The sequence below is a fragment of the Glossina fuscipes genome, unplaced genomic scaffold, assembly GCF_014805625.2.
Source record: "Glossina fuscipes isolate IAEA_lab_2018 unplaced genomic scaffold, Yale_Gfus_2 2, whole genome shotgun sequence".
Taxonomy (NCBI): Eukaryota; Metazoa; Arthropoda; class Insecta; order Diptera; family Glossinidae; genus Glossina; species Glossina fuscipes.
Window position 1 is genome coordinate 19,825,789 of NW_023998416.1, and position 26,585 is coordinate 19,852,373.

The 26,585-nt window shown below is 33.5% G+C and overlaps 2 protein-coding genes across 2 annotated transcripts in view; both read left to right on the top strand.

Moving 5' to 3' along the window:
• The first annotated feature begins 4,576 nt into the window (after positions 1-4,576).
• LOC119634249 (ubiquitin-conjugating enzyme E2 S-like) lies at positions 4,577-5,323 on the top strand. The gene has a single exon (XM_038028315.1). The coding sequence runs from the start codon at positions 4,671-4,673 to the stop codon at positions 5,277-5,279; it is 609 nt and encodes a 202-aa protein (XP_037884243.1). The 5' UTR covers positions 4,577-4,670; the 3' UTR covers positions 5,280-5,323.
• An 11,240-nt stretch (positions 5,324-16,563) lies between these two features.
• The window catches only part of LOC119634248 (TNF receptor-associated factor 4-like), a 29,847-nt gene continuing 19,825 nt past the window's right edge, over positions 16,564-26,585 (top strand). Inside the window, exon 1 of the mRNA XM_038028314.1 lies at positions 16,564-16,897. Within this exon, the coding sequence (XP_037884242.1) occupies positions 16,631-16,897 (267 nt within the window). The 5' untranslated portion in view covers positions 16,564-16,630. The remainder of the gene's footprint in view (positions 16,898-26,585) is intronic.

Sequence of the window (26,585 nt, forward strand, 5' to 3'; positions counted from 1 at the left end):
AACTGACATTTTCTTAGGGCCACTAACAGTTCGCTCCCAATTTATTCCGTTCGAAAGTGACACACTGTTCAGCCGAAAATGTTGCATGTCTTTCTGTCGGATGTTCTCGACATACTTAGCACTGTTCGCACTCACTTGCCCGCTTTTCATAATAACAATAACTATTTAATAATTCAAATTCAATTTGAAATATGTTTTGAAATATGTTTTCAAAATTCTCAAGAGCTCCTTGAACAACATGAACATTGAATTGTTTACTATTCTCATAACATTTTTCTGCTCTTTGAATTAATCTCTTTGAGTTTAATTTTTGAAAATTATTTTAAAATACTTTTTATTTCGTTTTTTGAAAATTTTATGTAAATAATATGAAAACCAAACGTTTCTTTATCGTAACATTTTCGTTGTTAATTCTTTTTTAATTTCAAGTAGCAGTGGCTTAGAACAAATATGCGAACGGTAAAAATACTCTTGAAAGCAAAAAAAGAAAGAAAGAAATAAATAAATAAATTATAATAAATACAATTGTGACCTACAATGCAATTGTATGCACCCGCTTATGTATGTACGGGCGTAGGTACGTATGCATGCATTAATATAAACGTACAATGGGTTTAATAAAAGAGATTTCGAAAGCGGAAAGAAACAAACAACAATTAGATCAAGTTAAACCGAATATTTTCATACTTACCCGCGCTACATTCCTTCCTTGCATATATACTGCGCCTCGCAGCATCGCCCTATTTGAATTGATAAAAGAGGCTAGAAGGTACAAGACAAACCCATTTTTCTTCTTTATTTTGCTTTAATATGATCAATCACTCAGGGGATGTTCCCCTACATTTGTAACACGGTGATCGGGGCGTGCACCAAGGCTATTGGGCATATACCCAACCGGTAAGAATTATGATTTTACTTTTAACCACAGGAGTAGCCAAAAACGTGCGAGTTGTGACCACCAAGTCAGTGTTCTCGGGATCAAATCCCTGGCGTGGTAGAAATCACTTGCTATGCTCACAGCTCGGTCGGTGAAGGCGTAGCAAAGCAGGCTATAGGTACTTCTCCTCGATGTCTTTCTCTTGTCCCTGTCTTCCCTGGCCTTTATATAGGGGGCCATCCCCTGAGCGATTCTTGATTGTGTCATATTAACAAAAAGGAAACCCTTTTGTTAGTAAAATTATTTTTCTTTTTCTTTTGGGTGAAGTACTTTGCCTCTCTTTCTAGAAGCTTCATATCTCGAGGGCGGTTTTTATTATCGAAACTTGTTTGTTGCTCGGTTACTCAAACATATTCAACTTTTCTTTTTTGAAATATTTTAAATAAGGTTTTATAATAAACCGAAATCTTTTGTAAATCCTCATGGCAGGAGATTCTTCTTCATGTGTTCTTAGCTATACACATCTATATTAAGTTAATCTGTCTGATAACTTAGAAAATATTAGAAAATATTAAATCGCTTACTTAAACCAAGTGTCAAACACTATGGCTGGAGGAAGTATTACAAGCGTGATAATAGAGCTAATATATTTGCACTTGCGTAGCCTCTGTGGATATGAACTGAAAATTCAAAACCAGACATAACAGTAAACAAAATGTATGCGAAGTGCATGCGCTCATCGAAAAAAAAGCCTTCAGATAACAAACGAATAAAAAACGTGTGCGTTAAAAAATGGAGAAAAAACAAAACAACAGAAAACCCGTGAAATGCGATAATAATAACAGTAATAATGAAAGAAACAACAAATCGTTTAAGTGAATACCAAAATAAACAAAAAGAAAAAAATAAATAAATAAAAGCAAAACATTTTTGATAAATAAAAAAGCAAAGTATTCTAAACACTAAACAATAACGATAAGGGAAAAACAAAAATGAATGCAAGTAAATCGGTTCCGATAACACCTTTAAAAATTTTAGGAAATTTTGGTAAAACTATTGTTATAAAAACAGTTTCATAAATAGAAACAAAGAAATTGAATTGAGTTCGTCGGAAGGTCTGCTCTTAAGCCAAATGCGCGCTTTCATCTCTCTCCCCTTAAATTTTATTACACCCATCACCAACGGATGAGGGATATATTCGTTTTATGAAAACGTTTGCAACGCAACGAAGGAAGCATCGTAGACCCCACAAAGCATACGTATTCTTGATCAGCATCAAATTCTAAATTGATTTAAGCGCGCCCACCTGTTCGCCTGTCCATCTGGCCGTTTGCGAAACTTCCTAGTATTTGTGGAAAACTTTTTTCCATTGTCGAAAATGAAAATATCGCCTAAAAATTTGATCTAAACTTTTCAAATTACACGCCTACAACGCCCAACTGCCTCTACCGCAAAAACTTTTATTTTGAAAATAGAAGAAATCAACTGCGCCCACTCCATATTCTGGAGCATGACAATTTTCTTCTTTGCTCTTTCACTTCTATTGCCTTTTTTGGGGTGAACGGTGACGGGCGTAAAAGATTCAGTCCTGACCGAATTTAATTTTCTTTTTGGTTTTTATATTCACTAGCGAAGAATGAAAGTGAATTAGTTTGCTCCTTACTTTTCCAACACTTGGGAGGAATTGTAACTAACCTCATTAATTATATACAGCCAAGGACAAATAAATAGCACAAATTTAAACTAAAGTTTTAATAAAATCTTATTATCGACAAGTTTCAAGTTGTCAGTGTAATTGTATTGTGAATTCTTCCGAAATATTTAATAGGCTTCATGGATTCGCGTCATATCCAAGGTTAACAAAAAAGAAAGACCATTTTTGCTAAAATTAAAGGGGAAGATGTAATAAAGCCAATCTTAAGTGATTATGACCTTCATAAGAATGCAACCATGGAGCAGCAATTTACATCGAAACTTTTTTAAATAATTTGTAACCGGATAATTAAAAGAAAAGCAAAAAAAAACATAGCGCCCACCATTAAATACCCTGTATGCCACACTTCGCTTAACATGGTTATTTAAATCACGACTGTTCAAAATAAAGTTTTATATGGGGAGTAGTCGAAAAGGTAGTGCTATCCAAAGCATTTTTAATTAAACTCGCCCTTGCGACAAGACAAGTCTCTGTAGCAATTTTCGTCAAAAATTTCAACGGGTAATTAAGACATGTATTGCCATCAAATGGACGGACGGACGGACGGACGGACAGACAGGCTTAAGGAAGTTCAAAGGTGGCTTTGAAACAACCGCTTTAATGAAAGACTTAATGTTGGTGGTACATCCGCATAAACCTGAGATACCCTTGTACCACGAGTGCTGTAGGTTATCATAATTATCATCTTATTCAGTTTTCTCGTTTTGCCGATTTTTATGGAGAGAATACGCTATTCTGAAAATAACCATAAAAGAAAAACAAAAATTTTGATTCAATTTTTTTTTTTGTTTTTATATATTCTTGATCAGGTTAAAAGTCTGCGCCTGTCCACTTAGCCCTACTCGATCCCTATTGCTATTAAAATGCTTAAAATTGCGAAAATCGAAATAGATAGGTGGACAAGTGATCAGAACTACGAGCTGGAACAAAAAGTTTGAATTTACAATTTAAAAGAGACATTCGTGCAAAATTTGAAGCAAATACATAAAGCTTCGGAGCGAGAATTTGTTCGATCCGCTGACGAAAGAATAAGATCGACCGACTGAGCCCTTCGCCCGAAAATCTTGATTTGTAGCAAAATTACGATTGCAGACTTAGGAATGGGAAATTTGTTGCGAAAACAGGAAAATGAAAACCAAAACCGTACAACAACAAAATGTAATGATTTTAAATTTTTAGCCTCCCTTACAGCCATGCGCAGATAAATAGCACAAAACTCGTCCCGAAAGAAGCTTTAGGAAGTTTTTGGATCAGCGTGAAATTCTGAATCGATTAAGCCATGTCTGTCCGTCTATATAGTGTGTGTTGTGGACAATCTTCTGGCCGCAATAAAGGAAATTTCGACTTCAAATTTTATAGAAACATTAAACGTTTCTGCAAGTAGATTGATATCGAAAATGGGCCAAATTCGTAAGAACACCCACCTGCAGCAAAACGTAAAGCGATCGCGATTCCTTCTCTCTAACGAAAATTTGAAGGGTTTTGCTGCTTAGCCACAAATTATCAAAGAGAGAAGAATGAAATTTTCTACTCTTGCTTTATGGTAACTCTACTACATATGTTCGAAAATCGGCCACGCCCACGCGGAGTTGTTAAGAGCGATTGAATTTTCTTTCTTTTACTTTTTTGAGTTTATGTAATTATTAATCATAGAATAAACGAGAAAGACAGTTCAAATTATTTTGTAGATTACTCAAATGAAGACATACTATCTTACCTAAGCTCGTGTTAATTCCAAAATAAATATAATGGACACTGTGCAAACCTGACCTAATAAGCGGCAGTACTATCAAGTAAATTGTATTCTCTATTCTCCAAATTAATGTTTCTTCAAAAATGTTAAAAAAATTTACTTCACAATTTGGGAGAAATTTTTCATTTATGTATTTATGAAAACTTTTGTCTTATCTGTCATAAATGTTTATAGCTTTTTAAAAAAAGAAAATATATATTAAACTAGAAGCTGTAAAATCCTAAAAGTAATTGGCATAGACGCTTCGCTTTAAATATTTCAGTTGAAAGGAAAAAACCATAAAAAAATTTTCTTATATTGCGCAGACACGGATATTGAAAGAAGAAATGAGCACTATTTCCAATGTGGAAAATTTGTCACCTCAAACCATCCGTCAAGTGATGAAGGAAATTCAAAGCATGGTCGAGCATCCTTTAGAAGGGATAAAGATTCAAATCAATGATGCCGATGTCACCGATATCCAGGCGTCAGTAGATGGACCGGTTGGTACACCATACGTCGGCGGCATTTTTCGGGTTAAAATAGCATTAGGCAAAGACTATCCACAATCTCCACCAAAAGCCTTTTTCTTAACAAAAATTTTTCATCCAAATGTTGCTAGTCGTGGTGAAATTTGTGTTGACACTTTAAAAAAGGACTGGAAGCCTGATTTGGGCGTAAAACATATTTTATTGACTATTAAATGCCTTCTAATTGTACCCAATGCTGAATCTGCCCTAAATGAAGAGGCTGGTAAACTATTGCTCGAACGTTATGACGACTATGCGCAGCGAGCAAAAATGATGACCGAAATTCATGCGCAAGCGGCCAAAACAGCCGACACAAAACATGATGATAGACCCAGTTCTAAGAAGCATGCTGTTGATAAAAAATTGCAAGATAAGAAGAAAGAGAAATTAATCAAAGAAAAGAAGCGCATGCTTAGACGATTATGAGGCAAATGTTTATGCACTGGACGTTCCTAAATTTTGAACTGTTCAAAGCGGGCTGAAACCCTGACCTGTTTGTGTTATGTTTCCCTTTAATCATATATACATCACATTAAATATTCTTGCATTATCTATCTACCCCTAGAAAATACTTAAATGCTATTAAAACACGAGAAACTTGTTCTGTCTTAAATAGTCTTAGAACGTATACCAGTGGACTTGAAAACCTTTATAAGTCAAACCTATGAGATATATTCAACATCAGTAATACTTTTAATTTGAATTTAATGAAAACGTTTCTCATATTTTATACGATATTATTTGTGTTAAAATCAACATTTAAAAGAAGAATACATATATTTACACACTATCACATGCTTGGATACATTTGTTCTTAAAAATACCGTCTGTATGGGTATCAAATGAAAGGGTTTGAGAAGTACAAAGCGAAAAGCCAAACGTCATGCCGCGGCTGTTACTAAGTAGTCAAATATAAATTTTATTCCATTCATTTTTCTATAACCGGAAACAAATGCTTGGGTCGCTAAAGATTTTAATTATGGTGGGTATGCGAAGTTCGGCCCCAATCAAATATAATTTGCTTACTTGTTTGTATTTGTTTTTAATTTATAAAAAAGATACGGAATATTTATTTTTAATTTAAACTACAGCGCAGTGCATAGTAATTGCACAGAGAGATTTCAAAGATGTTTGGATAATTGCAATAAAAATGCATAGAGTAAGAAATGTGTTAGTAAAGTTTTTTTTTTATGTTACAACTGAATGTGTGGTGTGAGCGAAATTACTAAACATTTGCAACCTACCATTTGCGGTATAATGCGGTATATCAAGTTTGTGCGGATATATGCAACACAAAGAAAGACTTTAAATACCGATAAAGTCAAAATAATTTTCTGAACCGATCTAAGACAGAAAAAAACTTTCTTTCCAATAAAGAATTTCTTTCCACATATTTTAGAAAGCTCAAAGCATCAAATTATCTGTTAATCCAACAAAAAAAAAAAAAAAATTATTTTCTGAAAAATTTTCACCGCTCCCGCGCTCCGTCCCTTAAAAAGCTTCGTACTCCTGACACTGCTATCATATCATATGTTGTTATGTTGTTACTTGTGTAAAACACACCCACAAAAACCTGTTTCGTAGTCACGTCTTGGTTAAGGTACATTCGTTTTTTTGTTTTTCTATTGATTTATATTCATATGTGTTTGGTTGAAAGATTTCAATTCCCATCATAAGCTGCAAAAAGTTAACTTTTCAGTTAAACCTGAATGACTTTGTTGAGGTCGTTCGTTCACATCATCTAGTTTTATATGAAAATCAAAACACACAACTAATAAATGAAAAAGTTTTATTAGGTTACAGCAACGTGTTTGAATAAATCAGACATGTGCACACATACATGCATACATATACATATATATATATATATATATATATATATATAGATTTCTATATGCTTCTTGAATTTATTAAATTAATGAAAGAATTTTTATAGAGATAAACAGGAATACGTTTATGTTTATGTTGATGTTGATGTCAATAAAATTATAATAAGATCTTAAAAATCTTGTTGACAACTACCTTACAAGGGTTATTCGGCTATTCGAAAGATTGAGATTCTATGATCTTAGTGTTTATTTAATTTCTTGTTGAAATTCAAGCGTTAAACAACTCACAATACAAATCTTAATGATGGCGATCAGTGGAAAAGAAAGAGTTATCTGAAGGTGATTTTTGTTCTAAAACTTTGGCATCTAATCTGTAGATACGATGTTCTACGATGTTTATTTTGTCTTCAGTTGTAATTTTTTGCAATAATTGCTCGTTGATTAATTTGATATTAATCGTGTTTAAATTTTAATTGAAATGTAAAGTTTTCGGATGGTGTGGGTGACAGTTATTTAATCTCTTCTTTCCTCTAAATCTAATGTGGGATTGTTTTATGGTGTTTTTGCTTAATTTTTTTCTTCACTAACTATTATCTCGTTCTACTTGACTAAGTAGATTTCACACTAAGATAATGAATGACATCATAATGATATTCTTTTTGATTGTCGCTTAGAATCTATGTGCATTGAAAAATGTTTTAAGATGTTTTAGTAGCAGTAGTATTTTGAATTTGTTGTTATGACTGACGAATTGCGGGATTGGAGGTCAGCCCTTGCTTATTAGAGAAATTATATCTTCTTTAAATTCGCTGACACTCTCCTTTGTTTATTTGATCCTCTAGGCATTATATAGCACAATCGGTCGTTCCTTAAATGCCTCCATATCCTACCCTGCTTGCACAGTAATCTGATTACGCAGTCATTAAAAACACAAAAATTTATTTTCCCAATGCTTTCAGCATAAGCTTTCTCTTCTATATTCTCCTAGAGAGATATTTATACTTGCCTTACCTGTTGCTTCCAGCTTCCACTTCAGTTTTTTATAGTCATTTCCTGGTGCGGAATTTTCGTAAACGTTTTTCCCAATCTCTAGGCATTAACTAGCTCTTTGTCCGCATTGCAGCCATATTAACATGAAATCATTTCCTTTCTTGGGATCTATCATAATATGTTTTAGGTAATATTATTATTTGTATCGTTTCCTTACCTATCTCTCTGATAAGGTCTTCAGTTTCTGCAAACATATGTTCTCAGACTTTATTATTAGTCTGTGCTATCTGTCCTTGAAATACTAAAATGTATAAATATTACAAGGATATGCATATAAACAAACAATTGAAAAAAACTATGGAGGGACAGGGCGCATCAATGAATGTGCTACACCATTCAACAGCTAAAGATTCATTCAAAAGCTAAAGAAGCGTCAGTTTATTTAACTTTATCAAAATATTTCAAAAATTGCACACGAGAAAAAAGACGGACAGACGGACAGATAGAAAGACGAGCATAGAATCATTTTCTGAATAGATCGGTACATTAACAACTCAAGTTCTTCTGGGTGTTGCGTACATCAAAAAAAGAAATTCACAACGCACCTAACCAACTAAACCAAATTTATTCTTAAGTATTTACATGAATTTTCAATTATTATCTCTGTGATTTATTTACTCTCGAGCAAGAACTGTTTGTTGCGTCTATTTGACTGAATTCTTTTTACATATCGTTACCTATTTTAAATTTTTGTAAGCTAAAAATTTCTTTCACCAGAGCTACGCTTAAACCGGTATAAAAGTCTTAACGTTTTACCTTTCAAAATTAATATATAAAATTAAAGAAAAACTGTCGCGACTGACTTTTTGAAATATCTCCTGCACAGTATAAGATCAAAAACATGCCTTCCCTTCGGCGTCTTAAAGAAACGGGAGAGTTTAGTTTTTACACCCATCACCGAAGGATGAGGAATATATATTTACACGGAGTATCGATCGAATTATAAATCGATTTAAGCATGTCCGTCTGTCCATCTGTGTAATGTCTGTTGTAAACAATCTCTTGGCCGCAAAAAAGAAATTATCGACTGCAAATTTGGCAGAAATATTGCACGCAGGTTGCTATTGAAAATGGGTTAAGTCGATGGAAGGACTCGGGCACACCATCAGGTAAACTGAGAACACCTTTTATTTTTCAAAAGGAATGAAAAACTGGCTTTATGCTCTTTACTCATAAACTACAACAAACAAATGTACAAAAACTTGAACTTATATTCAATAGGCGAAGTTGTAGCATTTTGTGCAAAAAAATGGCAAAAATTGACCACACCTACCCAATATTGTAGTGTAGCAAACTTTAATTGTTTTTTCAATGCCGCACCGAAACAGGCTTGAAAAATCCGATGAAGTATGCAAATTTTTCGGCCAGTTTCAAATTTGAAATACAATTAAGCATGTCCGTCTGTTCGTCTGTCCATTTGTCTGTTTGCGCAACTTTGTAGTGTTTATGGTAAACTTTCTCCCGTTAGCGAGAGTGAGATTTGAAAAAGAATTTGGCATTGACCTGAACTTTTTAAAGGACACGCCTACAAAGCCCACATGCCACATACGACGAAAACTTTTATACTGAAAATAGAAGAAATCAGCTGCGCTCACCCCATATTACGGAGCATGAAGATTGTGTTCGTTTGTCTTTTTTACAATAACAGTGATGCGCATACAAGATTCGGTCCCAACCGATTTTAACTTGCTTACTTGTTTTTTTTTTTTTTTTTTTTTAAATCTTTATTTTCGATAAACACAGTGGACATGGAAGATTCGGTCACAGCTGAATATAATCGTCTTAGTTGTTGTTACAATTATTGTTCCAATTATTATTATTATCGTTACTATTATTATTTGTTACATTTGTACAGATGTACAGATAGGCATACACAATATGCTTGAAAGAATTGTACTTTTTAAAAAGTTCGACTATTTACTATTCATTTCATTTTACTCATTCACGTCTTATTAGTTGTGTCGTCTCCAATTTTTCAGAGTCACGCGCGCATTTTTTAAGTATTTACGTCTTTAACAATTAAGAAACACCTCCGTAAATAAGTGTCAGTCGTGGGATGAAGTTATGCTAATTTTGCAATCCCATTTGCGGCATCACATCTATCTATACACATATGCACACATATATTATTACAAATTAGTATTCAATCGCCTGTGCGTTTGAAACAATTTTGAACAAACCTAAAAGAAGAGAATTCTATTAAGAATTGAAGTTCTCGATTAATTTTTACAAACATAAATAAGCTAAGCGTTCAACTAATCGATGGAAAGTTGAAATTTACCTGAATGAGAAAAACAAAAATTTCTCCACAACTATGTGATAAATGATAAAATATGAATTTGCCTAAACTGAAAGCTGAACAATGATCACACAGTCTGCGTTACTAGTCACCCAAATTCAAAGTCGCTTATAAGCTGTGTATATTTGTCTAGTCGGTGCGAAATTATAATTAACCCCAAAATGTTCAGGTCTTTCCTTTTTCTCCTCAGTCCTTTTATAAATAGCTTCAGTCCATTGTTCTCGCTTCTTTTGTCAACGTATTCTTCTATAACTTGTATTCTAATCTTTGTCTGCTTCGTGTGTATTTTAGATAAAATTTATAAAAAAAAATTTTTTCTAACACGTTTATGAATTCCTCAACAGTACTTTCGTGCATGAAAATAAATTAAAGGTAATTGAATAAGAATGTAACGAACATACAATGACCACGAACTTTAATGCCTGCTTATGTATGCACATATCTCAGTGTCGCTTATGTAAGGATATTCATTTCGGAACTGACGATAAGCGAGGGGACATTTTTTCAACATGACGGCAGTCGGCTTCGCAAGCCACAAGCCGCCCAAAAAGCGATGATAGCACTGTACTGCGATGTGCTTATCGCATTCGCTCTATTCCTTACACATTATCTTTGCCCACCACATTATCTTTACGCAAAACGTTTGCTAAGCCCAGAGGGAATCCTCGGAGAACCCATTAAGTGCATATATTCTTGATCGGGATCAAGTTATGAATCTATGTGGGCATGTCTGCCCGTCCGCCCGCCTATCCGTCTGTCCGTCTATGTAATGTCTATGGTAAAAATTCTCGCGCGAAAATAGTGCGTGTAAATTTAGCGAAAACATTGAAATTTCTTGCATGCACGCTGGTGTAGCAAATGGGCTAAATTAGTGGAACAGCCCACCCGCATAACATAAGGTAAAAACATTCTGGATTTTTTTTAGTCATTACCCGTAAACTGCAGAAGACATATAATAAAAATTCCTAAGTATAATCGACAAAAATGAAAGAAATCAGCCACGCCCACTAAGTATTAGTTTTATTTTAGTTTTTTAGTTATTTAGCTTTTTTTCTTTACCCCTTATTAAGGTAAAGGTGATGGGCATAAACTATACAAGCAGCGGCGAATGCAATTCCCTTACTCGTTTCCTCTAACTAACTGCTATCAATGGATGACTTATTGCCTGTCTAATAATGACGACAATAACCAAAAAGGAGAGTTTTTCGTGGGCGAATTCAAACGTTTAATTGCTCGATTTATTTCTTTAAGAAGGTTAGCTAACTTTGTTGGCTACCTTTAGACTGCTGCTACTTCTTAGAAGAGAGGAGATTTTATTAATGAAAAAACACAAAAAAGCAAAGTAAGAAATTATTTTTACACCTGAAATTAATGAATGCTACCTCGTAAATTTTTTATTTTCATAATTTCTTTTCCTCTTAAGCTGAAAATGAATCTGAAAGTATGTAGGAATTATGTGCAAAAGAAGCTGCGACTAGTTTCGTTTTTCTGGAAACTATGTTCATCGAGTTGGCCCCAACACTTAGGTTACCCAATTTTAAAGCGATTGACTCCCAATTTTAACTCTAGACAAGGCAAAGAAGAAAAAGCTTGGAGTTAAAAATCAGTTCAATACATTTCTTGGAAAAGCGATTCCATCTCAACGAAATCGAAGCATTCTTGTATTGTCAGCAAAGCTCCTAACTTCTGCTCCAAAGCAGTGAATGCCATTCTAAATTAAACGCAAATTATTTGAAAAGTTTGTTTAGAGTGCAGCGAAGGCTAGCGCCAGACGAAGGCATAAAAAAATTATGTCCCTTTATTCAAATGCATCGGACGGAAGCTAAAATTCGTTTATTAAGCTTCTCGTAAGCAAATGCGCGACAGGTGTTGATAATTTTCATATCTCAAAAACTGAACAACTGACTTGACTCAGTAGGTTAACTCTTATATCTATACAATGTGTCAGATGCGAGCACAAGCACAGTTAGCGCAGGTTGGCTGGACCAGAAATGTCAATTAGAATTGTTTGACAAAATGCACATTCACACAAACATACATACATATATACATATATACTTAGATCTAACAACAAATCTTAAACAAACAGCACTAGAGAGATCAATGTTGTTAAACAGAAAAAAAGAAAAAAAATTAAATTTGCTTAAAATATTTCAAACGTGACTAATATTTCAAGCGAGGTAACGGTTGGTTAGTAAGCTAAACTGAAAAGTGACCAAGATTAGCATTCATTTATTACAATAAGCGAACAGCCAGCCACAAATGCTCGGTGCCATTATGAACTGAGATTAGTCATTGGAATGGTATGTAAATGCTGGATTTTTCTGACAAAGAAACCTGTCTTCATACACGTCAGTGTGTACATAAAATATTTCATTTTAAACAGTGTATAGAGAATTAGAAGGAAATATCAAAAAAAAAAACAGAAACGCAGGTTTACTGTGATACGAAATTAAAATTAAGAAAATTTATCAAAATGCAAATAAAAGAGAAAAAAAAAAAAAGGAGAAAAGAAAACAAATTGGGAAATAAAATTTTCTCACCCTATTAAAGCAACGGTTTAATAAATGTTATGGAAACCGAAGCAATGTGGAAACCGCAACTAATCGTCTGAAGAGCAAAAGTTCAGTACAATCCACAAAACTCTTCTTTTCTTACACACATACGTACTTGCATACGTACAAGCACGATGCTCGTCTCTACTTAACCATTCATTTAACATTTTCGCATCTGCTAAAAGCGAAAGAAAGTAAGAAAAAGAAAAAAAAGGAAGCAAACGCGCCAAAACCTCAATTTCCATGTATAGCGAGACGGTCTGGGAAATTTTTACTTTTTTCAATAAAAAATATATCGAAATATTTATTAGTAGTAAATAAATAACATTGAAATTTAAATCAAATTAAAGTAAATTAAATTTGAAATGTGTCGGCATTTTGTACACACAATTGCGATGCACACACAACTATTCAATTTTCATTATAATACAAGCTGAGTGCGTTGCCTCTCGACAGCTTTAATCAAATTCTCAGTGTTCATTATACCGTAACTTCACCGAGATGAACGCGAAATGAAAACTTTCACTTATATATTTTCCTTTTTTCTTTTTCTTTTTTTTTTAAATACATTAACAAATAATAATTAGACAATTGTTTGTTTATAAAAATGTAAAAAAAACAAACAAATAAATAAATAAATAATTAGATCATCATAAGCGTACAATCTAGGAAACGTCGGGCATTTTTACCCATTACAACTGAACCCTAAAATAAATAAAAAAAAGCAAATAAGAAAATTATATTCTGTTGTGATTGAATTTCTTTTACCCATCATCGTTATCCGAATTTTATAGAATACTTTTCTCGAAACTTATATCGTTGATCTGTTGTAGTTTGTTACCAACGAGAAAGAAAGAGGGAAAGCAAAAGTGTTCACCGTTTTTTGTTATATAGACGCGTGGATTTTGTATGCCATTTTCAAATTTTTCTGCAAGCTTGTAGGCGACGTCTTCATTTTTGCAAATGAAGACAGGTGGACAGATGAACAGACGAACTTGCTTAGGTGGTTAGGTGCATTCCGAATTTGAATTCTTCTGCAAGTTTGTAGATCAAAAGGCTAACTTGCCAGAAGGTCTGCAATGATTAATCCTTTCTTCAGACAAATGGTGAAAGTTAATTGTTCAAAGTGACACATACTTAGTATAATGCAATTCACTTAATGTGCAGACGCCGCGATGTTGTTCCCTTATTTGGTATATTCATATATTCTATATCCGTACTTTAAATTACACTGCAAACAAAAAAGAAAGAAAGAGCATGCTTATGGGCACTTCAACTGTATTTCCTAAACGTGATATAAGTGAAATATTGAGCATTATTCAAATGACTAAACTAACAATGTTGAGTATTTCTCCTTTTGTTTCTTTCTTTTATGCCCTGCACCACTTGTGCTGCAGATCGATTGAGCATCACTTTCTGAATCTTGTCTACTTTTAAGGTTATCTGTCTGTCTGTGCATCTTGTTTTGTCGTGTTCAAAATGCACGTCACAGCTTTTAAAATATTTTGACGAAATTTCCTACATCCACATGTTCTCGCTTAAGGACGAACGCTATTGCAATTGCTTTGGATAGGATCACTTTTCCGCATATCAAGCCTTATTTTATGAGTAACGAGGTGGCAATCATGGGCCATTTCTCCTTATACTGTCTTTACTTTTTTTTTTATGTAGTCTTAGTTGCTATTAGTCCCATTTCACTTTAGTATAGGAATTTATTGATTATAATAATAATAATACTATGTACGCTTTTTAACAAATCTTTTCTTACGGTGAAATATGTCCCAATTATCTGTCTATGATCACAAGCACACTCGAAAAAAATGTCTTACTTTTTTATGCTTAGCCTGCGCTCGCTAGTCGTCCAGAGACAACTCCCATTCCTGAAGTCAAAGCAAAATCGAGCTCGATAAGTTTAATAGGGTAAAATACTCGTACTTTGCTTGGTTAAGAAGAGAAGAACCTTGGAAAATTATCCTGTAATTACACATTCTATATAAGAAGAAGAAAAAGGAAGAATAGGGAAACTTTTGACAAGGCTCTGAATATGGCAGCGAGCGGGAACGATCAGTACAGTTTTTGGCCCCTTCATATATATTACAAAAAAACATATGGTAGTGTCTGAGCTAGAAATTGATAATCATCCCTTTAATGTATTATCAGTAACTGCATTTCTATTATCCAAAATTGCTTTGAAATCATTTGTAAGTGATTTTCAATATTAAGTTTCTTCCTTTTCTTCTTTCCCTAAAGAAACTATCAAGAAACTATTCCATCGTAACAAAGTCGTTACTATTATAATGAAATATTTTACAATTTAACTGCGAAACATCAGCTGCTCGCTGATTGACTGTTTTTTTTTTTTGCCTGCTGCTTGCCGGGTGCGCTTTTATGCTCTATAAAAAAAAAATAATTGAAAGGAAAGGAGACAAGCAACAAACGAAACGAAAGAAAAAGACGTGTTTTTGAAGCTAACAAGAAACATAAACAAGTTAAAATTCAACTTGCTTTCGCTGCTTTCGCTACCGACATCGCTGCTTTTATTTCTCTCTTTCTTTTATTTACCTTTTTTTCTGCAGCATAAAGACATATGCTGCTGTTGTTTTATTTATTTATGTTTTCATCATCTTAAGGCTTTGTATAGATTGTTTCTTATTTCGCAGCATTTTCGTGTAAAGTCGTTTGAATGTGCAGCTAACCTTCACAAGGCCGTTCATCGCAAGCCGGATTCTTTCAACAACACAACATATTTTCTCCTTTTTTTTCTCTTTTTTTTTTTTTTTACTTATGTAGATACGTACAAAAAATGTCGCTTAGCGGTCGCTAGGTGGACATAAGAAAGTAGGCTGCTTGATTGAGTGCTAACAATATAGTTGTTCTTAGTTTGGGTGTTTATGGCGAAGAAGGAAAAGCTTTCAAAATTTCCATTTTAGCGATATCATAAAACTAATAAGCAAATGCGTATCGTATGTGTCGTATGTGCTACATTTAGATATTTCTGTTGAACATTTATTTATTTATTTTTTTTTTTTTTTTGTTAAATACAACAATTTCGAAGAAATTTTGTTAATGTTTCTCTCTCACACTCTGGGCTCAAATCAAAGAAAAAAAGAAAAGACGAAACACCGTTAGACGAAAGTACAAAGAAAACTCTCTGTAACCTAAACATTATTTTTCTTCTCCCTTTAATAAACTCTCTCAGTGTCCATACTTATGCAAAGCATATTATTTCTCTCCATTAACCTAAACATTATTTATCTTCTCCCTTTAATAAACTCTCTCAGTCTCCACATTTATACAAAACATATTATTTCTCTCCATTAACCTAAACATTATTTATCTTCTCCCTTTAATAAACTCTCTCAGTCACCACACTTGCACATTACATATTATTTGCACACAATCTTTTCTCTCTGTTTATTTATTTATTTTTTTCTTGTTTTGTTGCTTTCATTTTTTTCTCTCTATCGGAACAATCCTGACTTTAATGCTCTCTTTCCTCTTTTCAAAATGCATTCTTATCAATATATTTGTTTCATCCACACAGCTACTAACTAAGCACTTACTTATCGATATTTATGTTAACTATGTTGGTGGTGGATTTTATAGTGTGTGATCCCCATATAGCAAACCATTCATTGTAACAGCTACGATGATGGTGTTGGTCTCATATACAATTTGAAAATTTTTTGCTCTAAAATCTAAAGAAGTTTAAGTTTCACAAGTTTATGAAATTAGTTGCTTAAAAAGCGCCATGGACGGATCATCATTTTAGAAGCGAGTGCGGTTAATGGAAAAAGATAGTAAATATAAAATTAAAAAGTTAATAATGTTAATAATAAAAAAAATATATATATATATATAAGAAGCAATAATATTTCTCAAGAACTTTAAATAATTTCATAAAATAAAACAAAGTGATAAAGTGACGAAGAAAAATTTGCTAAAAAAATTTGTAACTGTACAAATATTTTTTATATTTTTAAAAATATAAAAATACATATATATTTTTTTATTAAAAAAAAAAAACAACAACAAACAAATAAAATGGTGCGTAGTTTGGCTCAGTGGACGAAAACTTTGAGTTTTCCGTCACGTCTGTCACCCAATCGTAATTCAAAAGATTGCTCAAATTTGAATACAAACACTAGTCTTCTGCCACCTCCAACTCCACCCAGGAATAAAACTACCAACTGTGCTACCTCAAGATCATCCTCGTCCACTGTCTCAACAGCCTCGGCTGCTTCGACAAATTCCAACAATAATAATACTAATGGCAACAATAAGATGCCTATAACCGAATTGGAACAAATTGTAAGTAATTTTTTTTCCAAAAAAAAGTTTTTTATTTTTCTTAAATACTTCACTTTAATTGCTTAGCTTTTGTTAAAATTCTTTTCTTTTTTTAATCCACCATCTCTGGCCATACGATAGTATATTCATTGACGATAGAATTGAAAAACATGTGTTATACAGGCGGAGGTATGAGAAGGAGTTAAGGACAAAATAGGCAGGCAGTTTAACCAAAGGCCGCGTATAAAATACTCGGTATTATTACAATTATAATGAAAAAAGTGAAGCATTCGTCTTCACTGTAAGCATAAAGTTTCAAAGATCATATTTCTTTGGTAGAATTCTTACATATTCTTGGGGAACTCTCACGGGGAACAAATATTGCAACCTACATACGTAAACTAGGCTTACAGACCATATTTCAAGCATTAGATCGTCTATGAAAATCCGGCCAATAGTCACGTCTTCGAATCCCTGAGAACCTGGACACAGCTCAAAAAACTAAAATTTGAAGCTACACTATCCACCATCCATTGTTACACAGTAGAAGAAGATCGTGTAAATCGAAAAAAAAACAAATGTTTGTCATTACCAAACAAATCAAGTCATTTAGTGAAGAGTAAAAGTTAATTTGGACCAAGACAGCTTATAAACTCGAAGAACGCCTTGAATGTCGTCTTCACACAGTAAAAGATTGGTTCCTCATGAAATCATGTAAATCGAAAAAAAAAATGTTTGCAATTACTTCATTATTGGTATTTGTTTCAGGTTCAGCTTCCAAAAATGTCAAGCTTTGCCTTCAATTATTCTATTTTTATAGGAAAAACGCACTTTGTAATGAAAGTCATTTGATATTCATTTAGAAGAAAATTTTTAATGAATTAAAAGTGATTCATTTAATTTTACGAAAATAAGTCTGACAATGAAAATTGTTTAAAATTCAAAATGACATTCAAGGCGTTCTTCGAGTTTGTAAGCTGTGTTGGTCCTGAGATAAATGCTCAGGAAGTTTTAAGTTTGATGATGGAGGGCTCAAAAAAGAGACAAATTTTTTGAATTCGATCTAAGTACGAATGTGACCAAAAGTGCCCTACAAATACGACTATGAACTAAATACGATGGATTCAGCATTCGAATATGATGAAGTTGGTTCACGCCAAGCAGGGAGGAAATTATTTCACATGAAAAGTTATTAAGGATTCATTATTATCGCTTAATAATTTACTTACAGAAAATATAAAAATATTATTATTATTATAATTACTTTAGCCATAGAAAAAAATTCGAAGACTAACCCCTCAAAGCACTGGCATCTAAGACTATCGGATTTATTGAAAACGCTGGGGCCCTTCACATTTGAATCCACGACCACTGAGATATATTAGTCGCGATGCTTTGCTCACTCGGATACTCAGGCCTAAAAAATATATTACAAACAAGTAGGAAAGTAATTTTCGGAGGGGTCCGAATCTCGCATACCCACCACTATGTTTTTCGCATTCTACTCTCCAAGTTCTTTTATTTATGATACCCACATCGCTGGTATTATTAAGAAAAAACTAATCCAGCAGGTCGCGATGTCTATCAAATTCATTTTAGGATTAACCCATTTTTAAGCAGATGATATATCTTCACTTGAGGAGTATACAACGTAGTTTTAAACATTCGATTTTGTTTGCCTTGTGATAAATAAGCATTAAACGTCAAAAAAGTGAAAAAAAAACTAAATTTAATTACCCGTAACTTTGTGTCGGTATGGGTTGCGTTTTCCAATATTGCACGTAAGGAGTAGAGTGTTTCGCAAAGTAAACGTGGAAAATTTCAACCTCCCAACTTTTATAATTTCTGAGTAACGAGCAAAAAGAAACAAATTTTTGTTAAGGAAAACGGAGTTGCGTTCAGTATATGCGCCACTAGGAACTCATGCTCTGATCAATTTGGCTTGACTTGTTTTCAAGACCAACCTGCATGCAAAAACTTCCTATCTGCATTTTTGCGACCAGGAGAGTGCCAACAACAAACACCGCACAAACGGACAGACATAGCTAAAACAACTCAGGATTTCACGCTGACCAAGAATATATATAGTTTATAGGGCCTCTGAAGCTCCCTTCTGGGTGTTAGATGAGTATACACCCACGTTACAGTCGCGGGTATCAAAATTGTATTTTATTTATTTATTTTGTTAAATCAAATGCACTAACCATCTTCTCCATCCTTTAAGAATTAAAAAAAAATGCGCGCCTTATTTGCTAGTCCTCATCTCACTTCTAGTCCTAATAAAACTGACAGGCACATAAGTTTAATTTTCATCTTTCATTTTTTTTTTTTTTTTTTTTGTTTAACATAATTATTAGAAGAACAACATAAGTTGTTATTTATTCAATTTTTCTCTATGAACTAGATCTTATTGTTTATAGGTCTGGCCCATTCCCCTTTTATGTACCCCAAAAAAAAATTTCTTTACTTCCGCACTCTCGTTTAATGCCACACATAAATGATAATAAGCATTATTTTTCTATTTCGCTTATAACAAATAAACATGAGTCATTGCTCCGATGCTTTCAATCCGAGTTTTTGCAATTCCGTTGTTAGTCTTTGAACTGCACAGAATTGAATGGAAGTCCGATCTATTGAAAACTGTTCAAAAAATGCAAAACAAACACGACATACTTCCGCAAAGCGAGATGAGCAACGCATCAAAGATCTTCTGCAGATTATGCACAGCGATGTTTGCATTCCAATGGGGACTGCAGCACACTCCAGATCAAAGTATTTTGTGACGTCCACTGGCGACTATTCGTTATATTCTAAACCAGAGTGCCACAGTCGAAGCGTGCTGGGCCTATTAGCAAAAAAAACATTTTTATTTATTCAGTTTTTATCTATGAACTATTACAAAAAAGAAGACACATATACACACACACATAATCACGTAACAGCGGATATTAAAATCGAAGCTACTTTCTATATTCGAACAAAAATGAAGTCGAATTTTGTGAATTGGTGACTGGTTTTTTTTGCAAAATTTTCAAAAACAGTTTAAAATGAAGGACAAATGTACTGTGCTCGTCAATAGTTTAAAACCTATCAAAGATATCTATCGAAAAGCTCTTGTCAATATTACATTACACTTGGCTTACAAACGTCGAGATGCGAACGCTAAACATTATTAACATAAGACTTTTGTGTTTTAAAACATATGCCTAAAGTGAAGAGTATTCCGTTTGCTCACGCACTTCAAGCAATCTGTTCTCTAACGCTAAAGCCCGAAGACCCATAAGAAGGCAGAAAGAAAAGTAAATGCCGCAACGTCAAGCATTTATTTAACTATGATAGGCTTTTTAGATGCAGCTGAGCAAATAATAGAAACTTATGCAAACATTTTTAAATGTCCATCCATCCGCCTTTGTCCTAAAAAAACGGTAACTTATCATATATTTACTAAACTTTATGAAAGATATTTTTTCTGTTTTCGCTTATACCCATCACCGAAAGGATGCGTAGTGTATTCAATCTATCAAAAGGTTTGCAACGTCAAACGGTGACCTTCATAGGCTCTACGCAATATATATATATAAAGACACTCTTGATCATGATGGATATAGAAGATTCGATCACGATCGAATGTAATTTCCTTACCTGATTTTGATTAATTTATTTGTTTCGTTTTTTTCACACAATTTTCGAGTCAACGCAGATGAAGTGCTCTCCAAGCAATTAAAATTATGAAAAACGTTTCAATCACATAATGCTTGTATAGAATATGTATTTTTTGAGAAATTTCGTATCGCATTCTTTTTGCAAGTTGTCGTAATGATGGGAACATTTTTCAAAAATTGTTTAAAAAATATTTTATTAGCAAAGCCGTAGATGATGCAATCAATAAAATAAATTACATAGCAGCTCAGGAGTTGAGCGCATAAGCAAAGTTTTTAAAATTCTCAAACTTTCAATTGTTAGCAGAGACCAGGTTAGCTGGTATCACATATAGCTTCATTAACATTCTGACAGGCGTCACCTGTTAGCTAATACTATTATTTTAAAAATAATGTGCATTTTTTTTTAAGATGAGATCTATACGTCAGTCCTGGAAATTATAAATGACGCGAGGAAAACTGGTCGAAGCAATGCCCTGTTAAGTGACTTTCTGAGCATACTTTACATTAGGCAGCTGACTTTTTCGACGCATCCGGTCCAAATGAAATGTTTTGTCTCATTGCTGCATAACGCTCTTTCCTAGAAAAAGTTCTGGGATAGAGTTTATTTTTGGCCGTAGCTAAAATGAGTGCTAAGTCAATAAACGCATAACGTTTTCTGATGGGGTACAAATTCCTTAAGCCTTGGCCTATACACCTCTATATATGTTTCTCTTTGCTAATGTCTTCCTGATAGTCGCAGTGTTACACAAATAGGCGACATTGATCATATTAAAAAAAAAAAAGGCGAAAACAGAAGATACTTCTCTCTGATCGTTGTAGGCGCCTTGTTACCAATTTATGTGGAATGGTTAAGACAAACCCATCTTTTGCTCCGCTTGTGAATAATCTAAAGGACAAATGTCACCCAATTTTACTTTTGCAAACAATGGCCTTGGCACTGGAAGCGAGGGTTTCAATTAGCTTTCAGCCTTTTTCGTAGCATTGATTATCTAGATTAGATTTATTTCAATTTGATGTTAGGAGGCCATAAATTCCTTTCTCTTGAAAAGTGGAAGATTAGTCCTCCATCGACTTTCACTCTTAGTAAAACTTCCAAATGAGTTAACGAGACTGAAGAGCTTTTTTTTGTCCAAAAATTTTTTGTAACTTTGTCATCATTTGCTATATATATATATATATAGTTTTAACTATAGTTCAACTATAGTTCAAAATATAAAATATATTTTAATTTTTTTTTTTCTATGTTCAAATAAGTCTTTGGGTTTTGCCCAATAGTGTAGTGCGGGTTATTCGTATACTCATAACTGTATATACTTCGTTTGAGACATTTACAGGAAGTGGTAGGTAGTGAAAGAAAGCCCCAAAGCAACTAGAAATTATTCTGCTATGACGTGGATACAATTTTACTGACTACACTGACACTATCTACAAGTAATTCGACTTGGAATTGCAAGCTAATAAAAAGCCTCGATGTGTATGACACACATGATGAAGGATCAAAGATATGTTAATGTACGTACTTTTGAGTTAAATAAGTTATAATAAAATAATAAGTTAGCTTCTGGAGCTGGGGCAAGTATGCATAACATTTCAAAGTTTAATTATTGTGTACGATGTACGTAAACGGAAAAATGGTTTGTACTTCGATTTTTGTTCACAACTACTAACCTTGAGTCGGTCAGTTAATTTGTTGCTGTAATTATAAAGTGCTTAATAGCCAATCACATCTATATATATTTAAAGTTAATGGGTACGTGAACTTTAGCATTACTGGCAAAATCTAATTTTAATCCGTAGAGAAATAATAAGAAAAGAAATCTATCTGTAATTAAGGTTTGCGAGCCGCTGAAATGTATTCTTTTTGCGAACACATATTGATGGCATATGTACTGGTGTTGTGATGTTGATGTTGTTGCTGCTGCTGCTGGTGCTGCTGTTATTAAGTTGAGATTGATTTTCTTTCTTCTTGTTTTGTTTTTTAGTAAAGTGTGAGAACATTCTTACAACAGGATGTTCATAATGTTTACATACTTTGTTAAAACAAATACTTCCGTCTATGCGACGGGAGAGAAAGAGAGCATCTGATGACATTTTTTATATACGCATTATATATAGAATACATGTGTGTTTGTATGATGATTTTTTTTTTTTTTTTTTTTTTTTTTTATAAACAAAAACAGGATGTGTTACGAGTTTTTTCAACCATAAAAATCTTTCGAAAAATACAAAAATATCAGAAAAAGAATATCATGAATAAGGCAAGAATGAAAAACATATGCAAGGGGCAGGCATTGCATGCAGCAGCAGCAGCATTAGAATAAGCAAAACATTAAAAAAATACACATGTTTTTTCGAAAAAAGAAAAAAATCACATAAAATAAAATTAAAATAAGTGTGGACAAGAATTTTCACCCATAATGTTACACTTGTCATTATTTTTCTTGGGAATGCCAACAAAGTAATCAGAGGCATTCGGTAAAGAGACCACATGACCAGTTTGAAAATGTTAAAAGTTAAAAGCCGACAGCAAATTATGTAATATTATGTGTGGTGTGTGGTTGGGGGGTTACAAACGAAATGACTTTTCGTTAAATACTTTTTGTCGTTCACAAGGCGTAGATACAACAGCAACAACAATGACAACAAAAGCAGCGAAGAAGTGGCATTTTTCAGGAGGACAAAATAGAAATCAGGTTTAACAAGCCGCTCTTATGTAGTACATAATGCAACTACTGTTTGTATGTATATATATATATATATATATGTATGTTTGTGTGCACCATACCACTATTCCGTTCATTCCACATTCTTTTCAAAAAGCCAACGCAAACCTTTTCTACAAAACAAAAAAAAAAGAAAAAAAAAATGGAAAAAAAAACCAGCTTTACGCTCAGTCACTGTTGCAAACCTAGTAGACAGTCTTTAACAGCAACACATCGTACAAACACATCATCAGCAGAAAAATCGAGGCTAAGGAATGCCACTTAATTGAAAGCCAAAGGAAAAGTGATAATAAAATGCAGAAAATTTCTTAATAAAAAAAAAAAAAAAAAAAAAATGTAAAAAATTTCTCTAAAATTCCATAAACACAACCAACCAACCAACCAAAAACTAACTTCAAACTTATACTTGAAAATGTATAAACAAAAAAAAGGAATAATAAATAAATAAAAAATAAAATCTAAAATTCATAAACTAATGTAAAATCAATGACCGAGAAAAATCTCAACAGAAGGGAAAGAAAAAAAACACCCGACTACCTTTCGAAAGGCATACACAATTTCATACCGATGTCTACATAATTGCCATGAGAACCATATGTAGACACACATGCACACATGTTGTGTTGAAAAAAGAAAAAAAATTAATTCGAGAAAAATTAACATTAAACTAAAATTCCAAACACATGCATGATTTTGAATAGTACTTCAAGCACAGATACACGCACACACACGCGCACACGTATACATACCCTCTCCACATAGTTACTTGCTACACTTGCCACTACAGCGAAACTCGAGAAGTAGCGCATAAAAACAAAAAAAAGAAGCAAAACATTCATGTATCCATTGTACGCGATAGACAACGTCGATGGTTGTTGTGGTGTAATATTTCATATGCGCACATAAATGAATTCATAAACGCTGTAGATGCAAACGTTCGAATGCACGAAAATCTCTATCATGTACGCGTTGGATGATTTTATGAGTTTTTAAAATATTTGTTAGAGAAGGTATAGAAAGAAAAGCTAACAAAAAATATTTGTCCCATCTATAGAAAAGTGGAAGGCAGCCAAACAATATGAGAACGAGAAAGTATTCAAACTAGATACGCCTGACAATTACAATAATTCCGGATTAAGACAATTTTTATTTCATTTCATTCACTTACGATGCGAGAGCCTATTAAATTTGGGCGGATGTACGCAACACCTACACACCTACTTTTGCTTATACCATGCGAATCAAAATCATTTTATGAATGCATTTAAATGTGTTTGTCTGGCTATCTGTCTGCTTATCTGTCTGTCTGTCTATTCATCTTATGTCTTTCTACCTTTTTTTATTTTTAATTAATAAAAGCGTACTTTTTTTTAACGCTGCCCAAGAGCAAAATCTATTACACATGGATGGGGTCAGAGATTACTCTTGCGAGCAATGACTATGAGCCGTATTTTCAAAAATACGTTAATTATTTGAGGGAAAATTTTACGTTTTAGTTTTTCTCGTCAAAAATTGTCAGAAAACAACATTGCGTCAGGTTAAATATATATCGAAAATGTAGATGGAAGGGACAAGCGTCTTTTGAATTTCTTTCCCTATAATTGATCTTATAAAAAATAGACCTTCGCACAGCCATAAAACCTAAATTTTGATCTTTTCTGACGAAATCAAGTAAACAACCGCACTAAGCTCAAACGTTTTAGAACAATTCATCGCTGGCTCTGCCCAGCTGTAGCGCTTTAACATGATAAAGAAAATAAGTTGGATTGCAATTTATGACGTCTTCATTACATCACCTTGTGGTAGTAATCAGCAATTGCTTGGTTAGTTGGGGTAGTTCATCTATTTTACGTAACTCGTTGTTTCCAATGAAGAATGTCACCGAAAAGAGAAACAAGTCTATTAACACAACAAAAAGTTATATATGCGATAGCATATCGGTACATATAACTTTAGTTGAGTGATTTGTTTTTTTGTAGGCTTTCTTTCGTCTTTTCCTTCAGTCTAGACTTTCGTCACTGCCGTTGTCTTTCTTCCCTTAATTGTCGCCAACTATCAAATCTAATTCCCCAGTGATGAGGATCATCAGGAGGGGAGGAGGGGGAACCTCTATTATTATGGGTCAGTTCTTCGCGAGCTGTTCCTCTGTGCAGAGCAGTTTATTCTCAATCGCTTGAATTCCGTCATTGATGATATGACGGATTGTAATGCTTTGCGATGATTCGTCGTAAGTCCACTCTTTTTCTGCACATTTTAAATGTCTAAAGAGGAATATCAGCCCGGCAAAGTCAAGATATGAAAGCACCTGAAGAGGCTTAACTCGATCATAATATAGGCTTTCATGGCAGCGCGATTTTCTGGAAAAGCAGTCTACAAGCATACTTCTATGCAACGTTTCCCGTGGCCGGGAAAGCTTTACAATTGTTGTGAAGTTTCCATCAGTACCTGATGCATGGATTGCTTTTATATTGATTGATTAATGAATTGTTTGAGTGTACATTGACGCGGATTCTTATAATGAAAAAAAGAGATATTCGCCTGAAGACGTGTGCGCTTAAATTTAATTTTTACTTCCCTAAAGGAAAGAGCACGACACAGCCTAACTGTAGACAATTTCCATAAAATTTATTAGAAAATGAAAAACGATAAAAGTAAGAAGTTAAGCTATTATAAGAAAATTAAAAACAATATTAATTTTTCTACCTCGCTTTATTGTTTCGTTTGCTTTATTCTCTGTTAAATTTCAAACACACCCATCCTTCGTTACTTCTATTCCGTTTGTTATATTCATATAATAAGATTGTCTGTATGCATGAACGCATGCATTTGCGTACAAAAAACATTTCCGCCTTTGTTGCAAATAACCATAATTCCAATCACTAAATTTTACTGCCCTTTCTATCTTCAATAAATTCTGAACATTAATTACTTTCAACGAATTGAATAAAACAGTATTCCGCTGAAGATTTCTACGCTGTCCTTACGCGTACCCAGAATTTAAAGAGACTTTGACGCCATTTACTTTAAACAAACTTTGTTTTTTCAAATTTTTTCCTTTTTTTTTTTCTTTTTATTAAAATTATTAATTTTTATTGTCTTTTGAAAGAGATGCAAAATATAATATTTGCACTCACCGTCCAAGGTGGGGTATGTGTGGATCTTGTCGCGATGGTTGTAGAATATAAAAAAAAAAACATACTTGAAAGGATCTATAACTTACAACTGTTTGTTATGCGTTTTAGAAACGCTTTAGGATTAGGCATTCGTCCGACGGTCCATCCATTTCCATTCAAAAACGTGTTAGACGGCAGTTTCTTCTCGCCA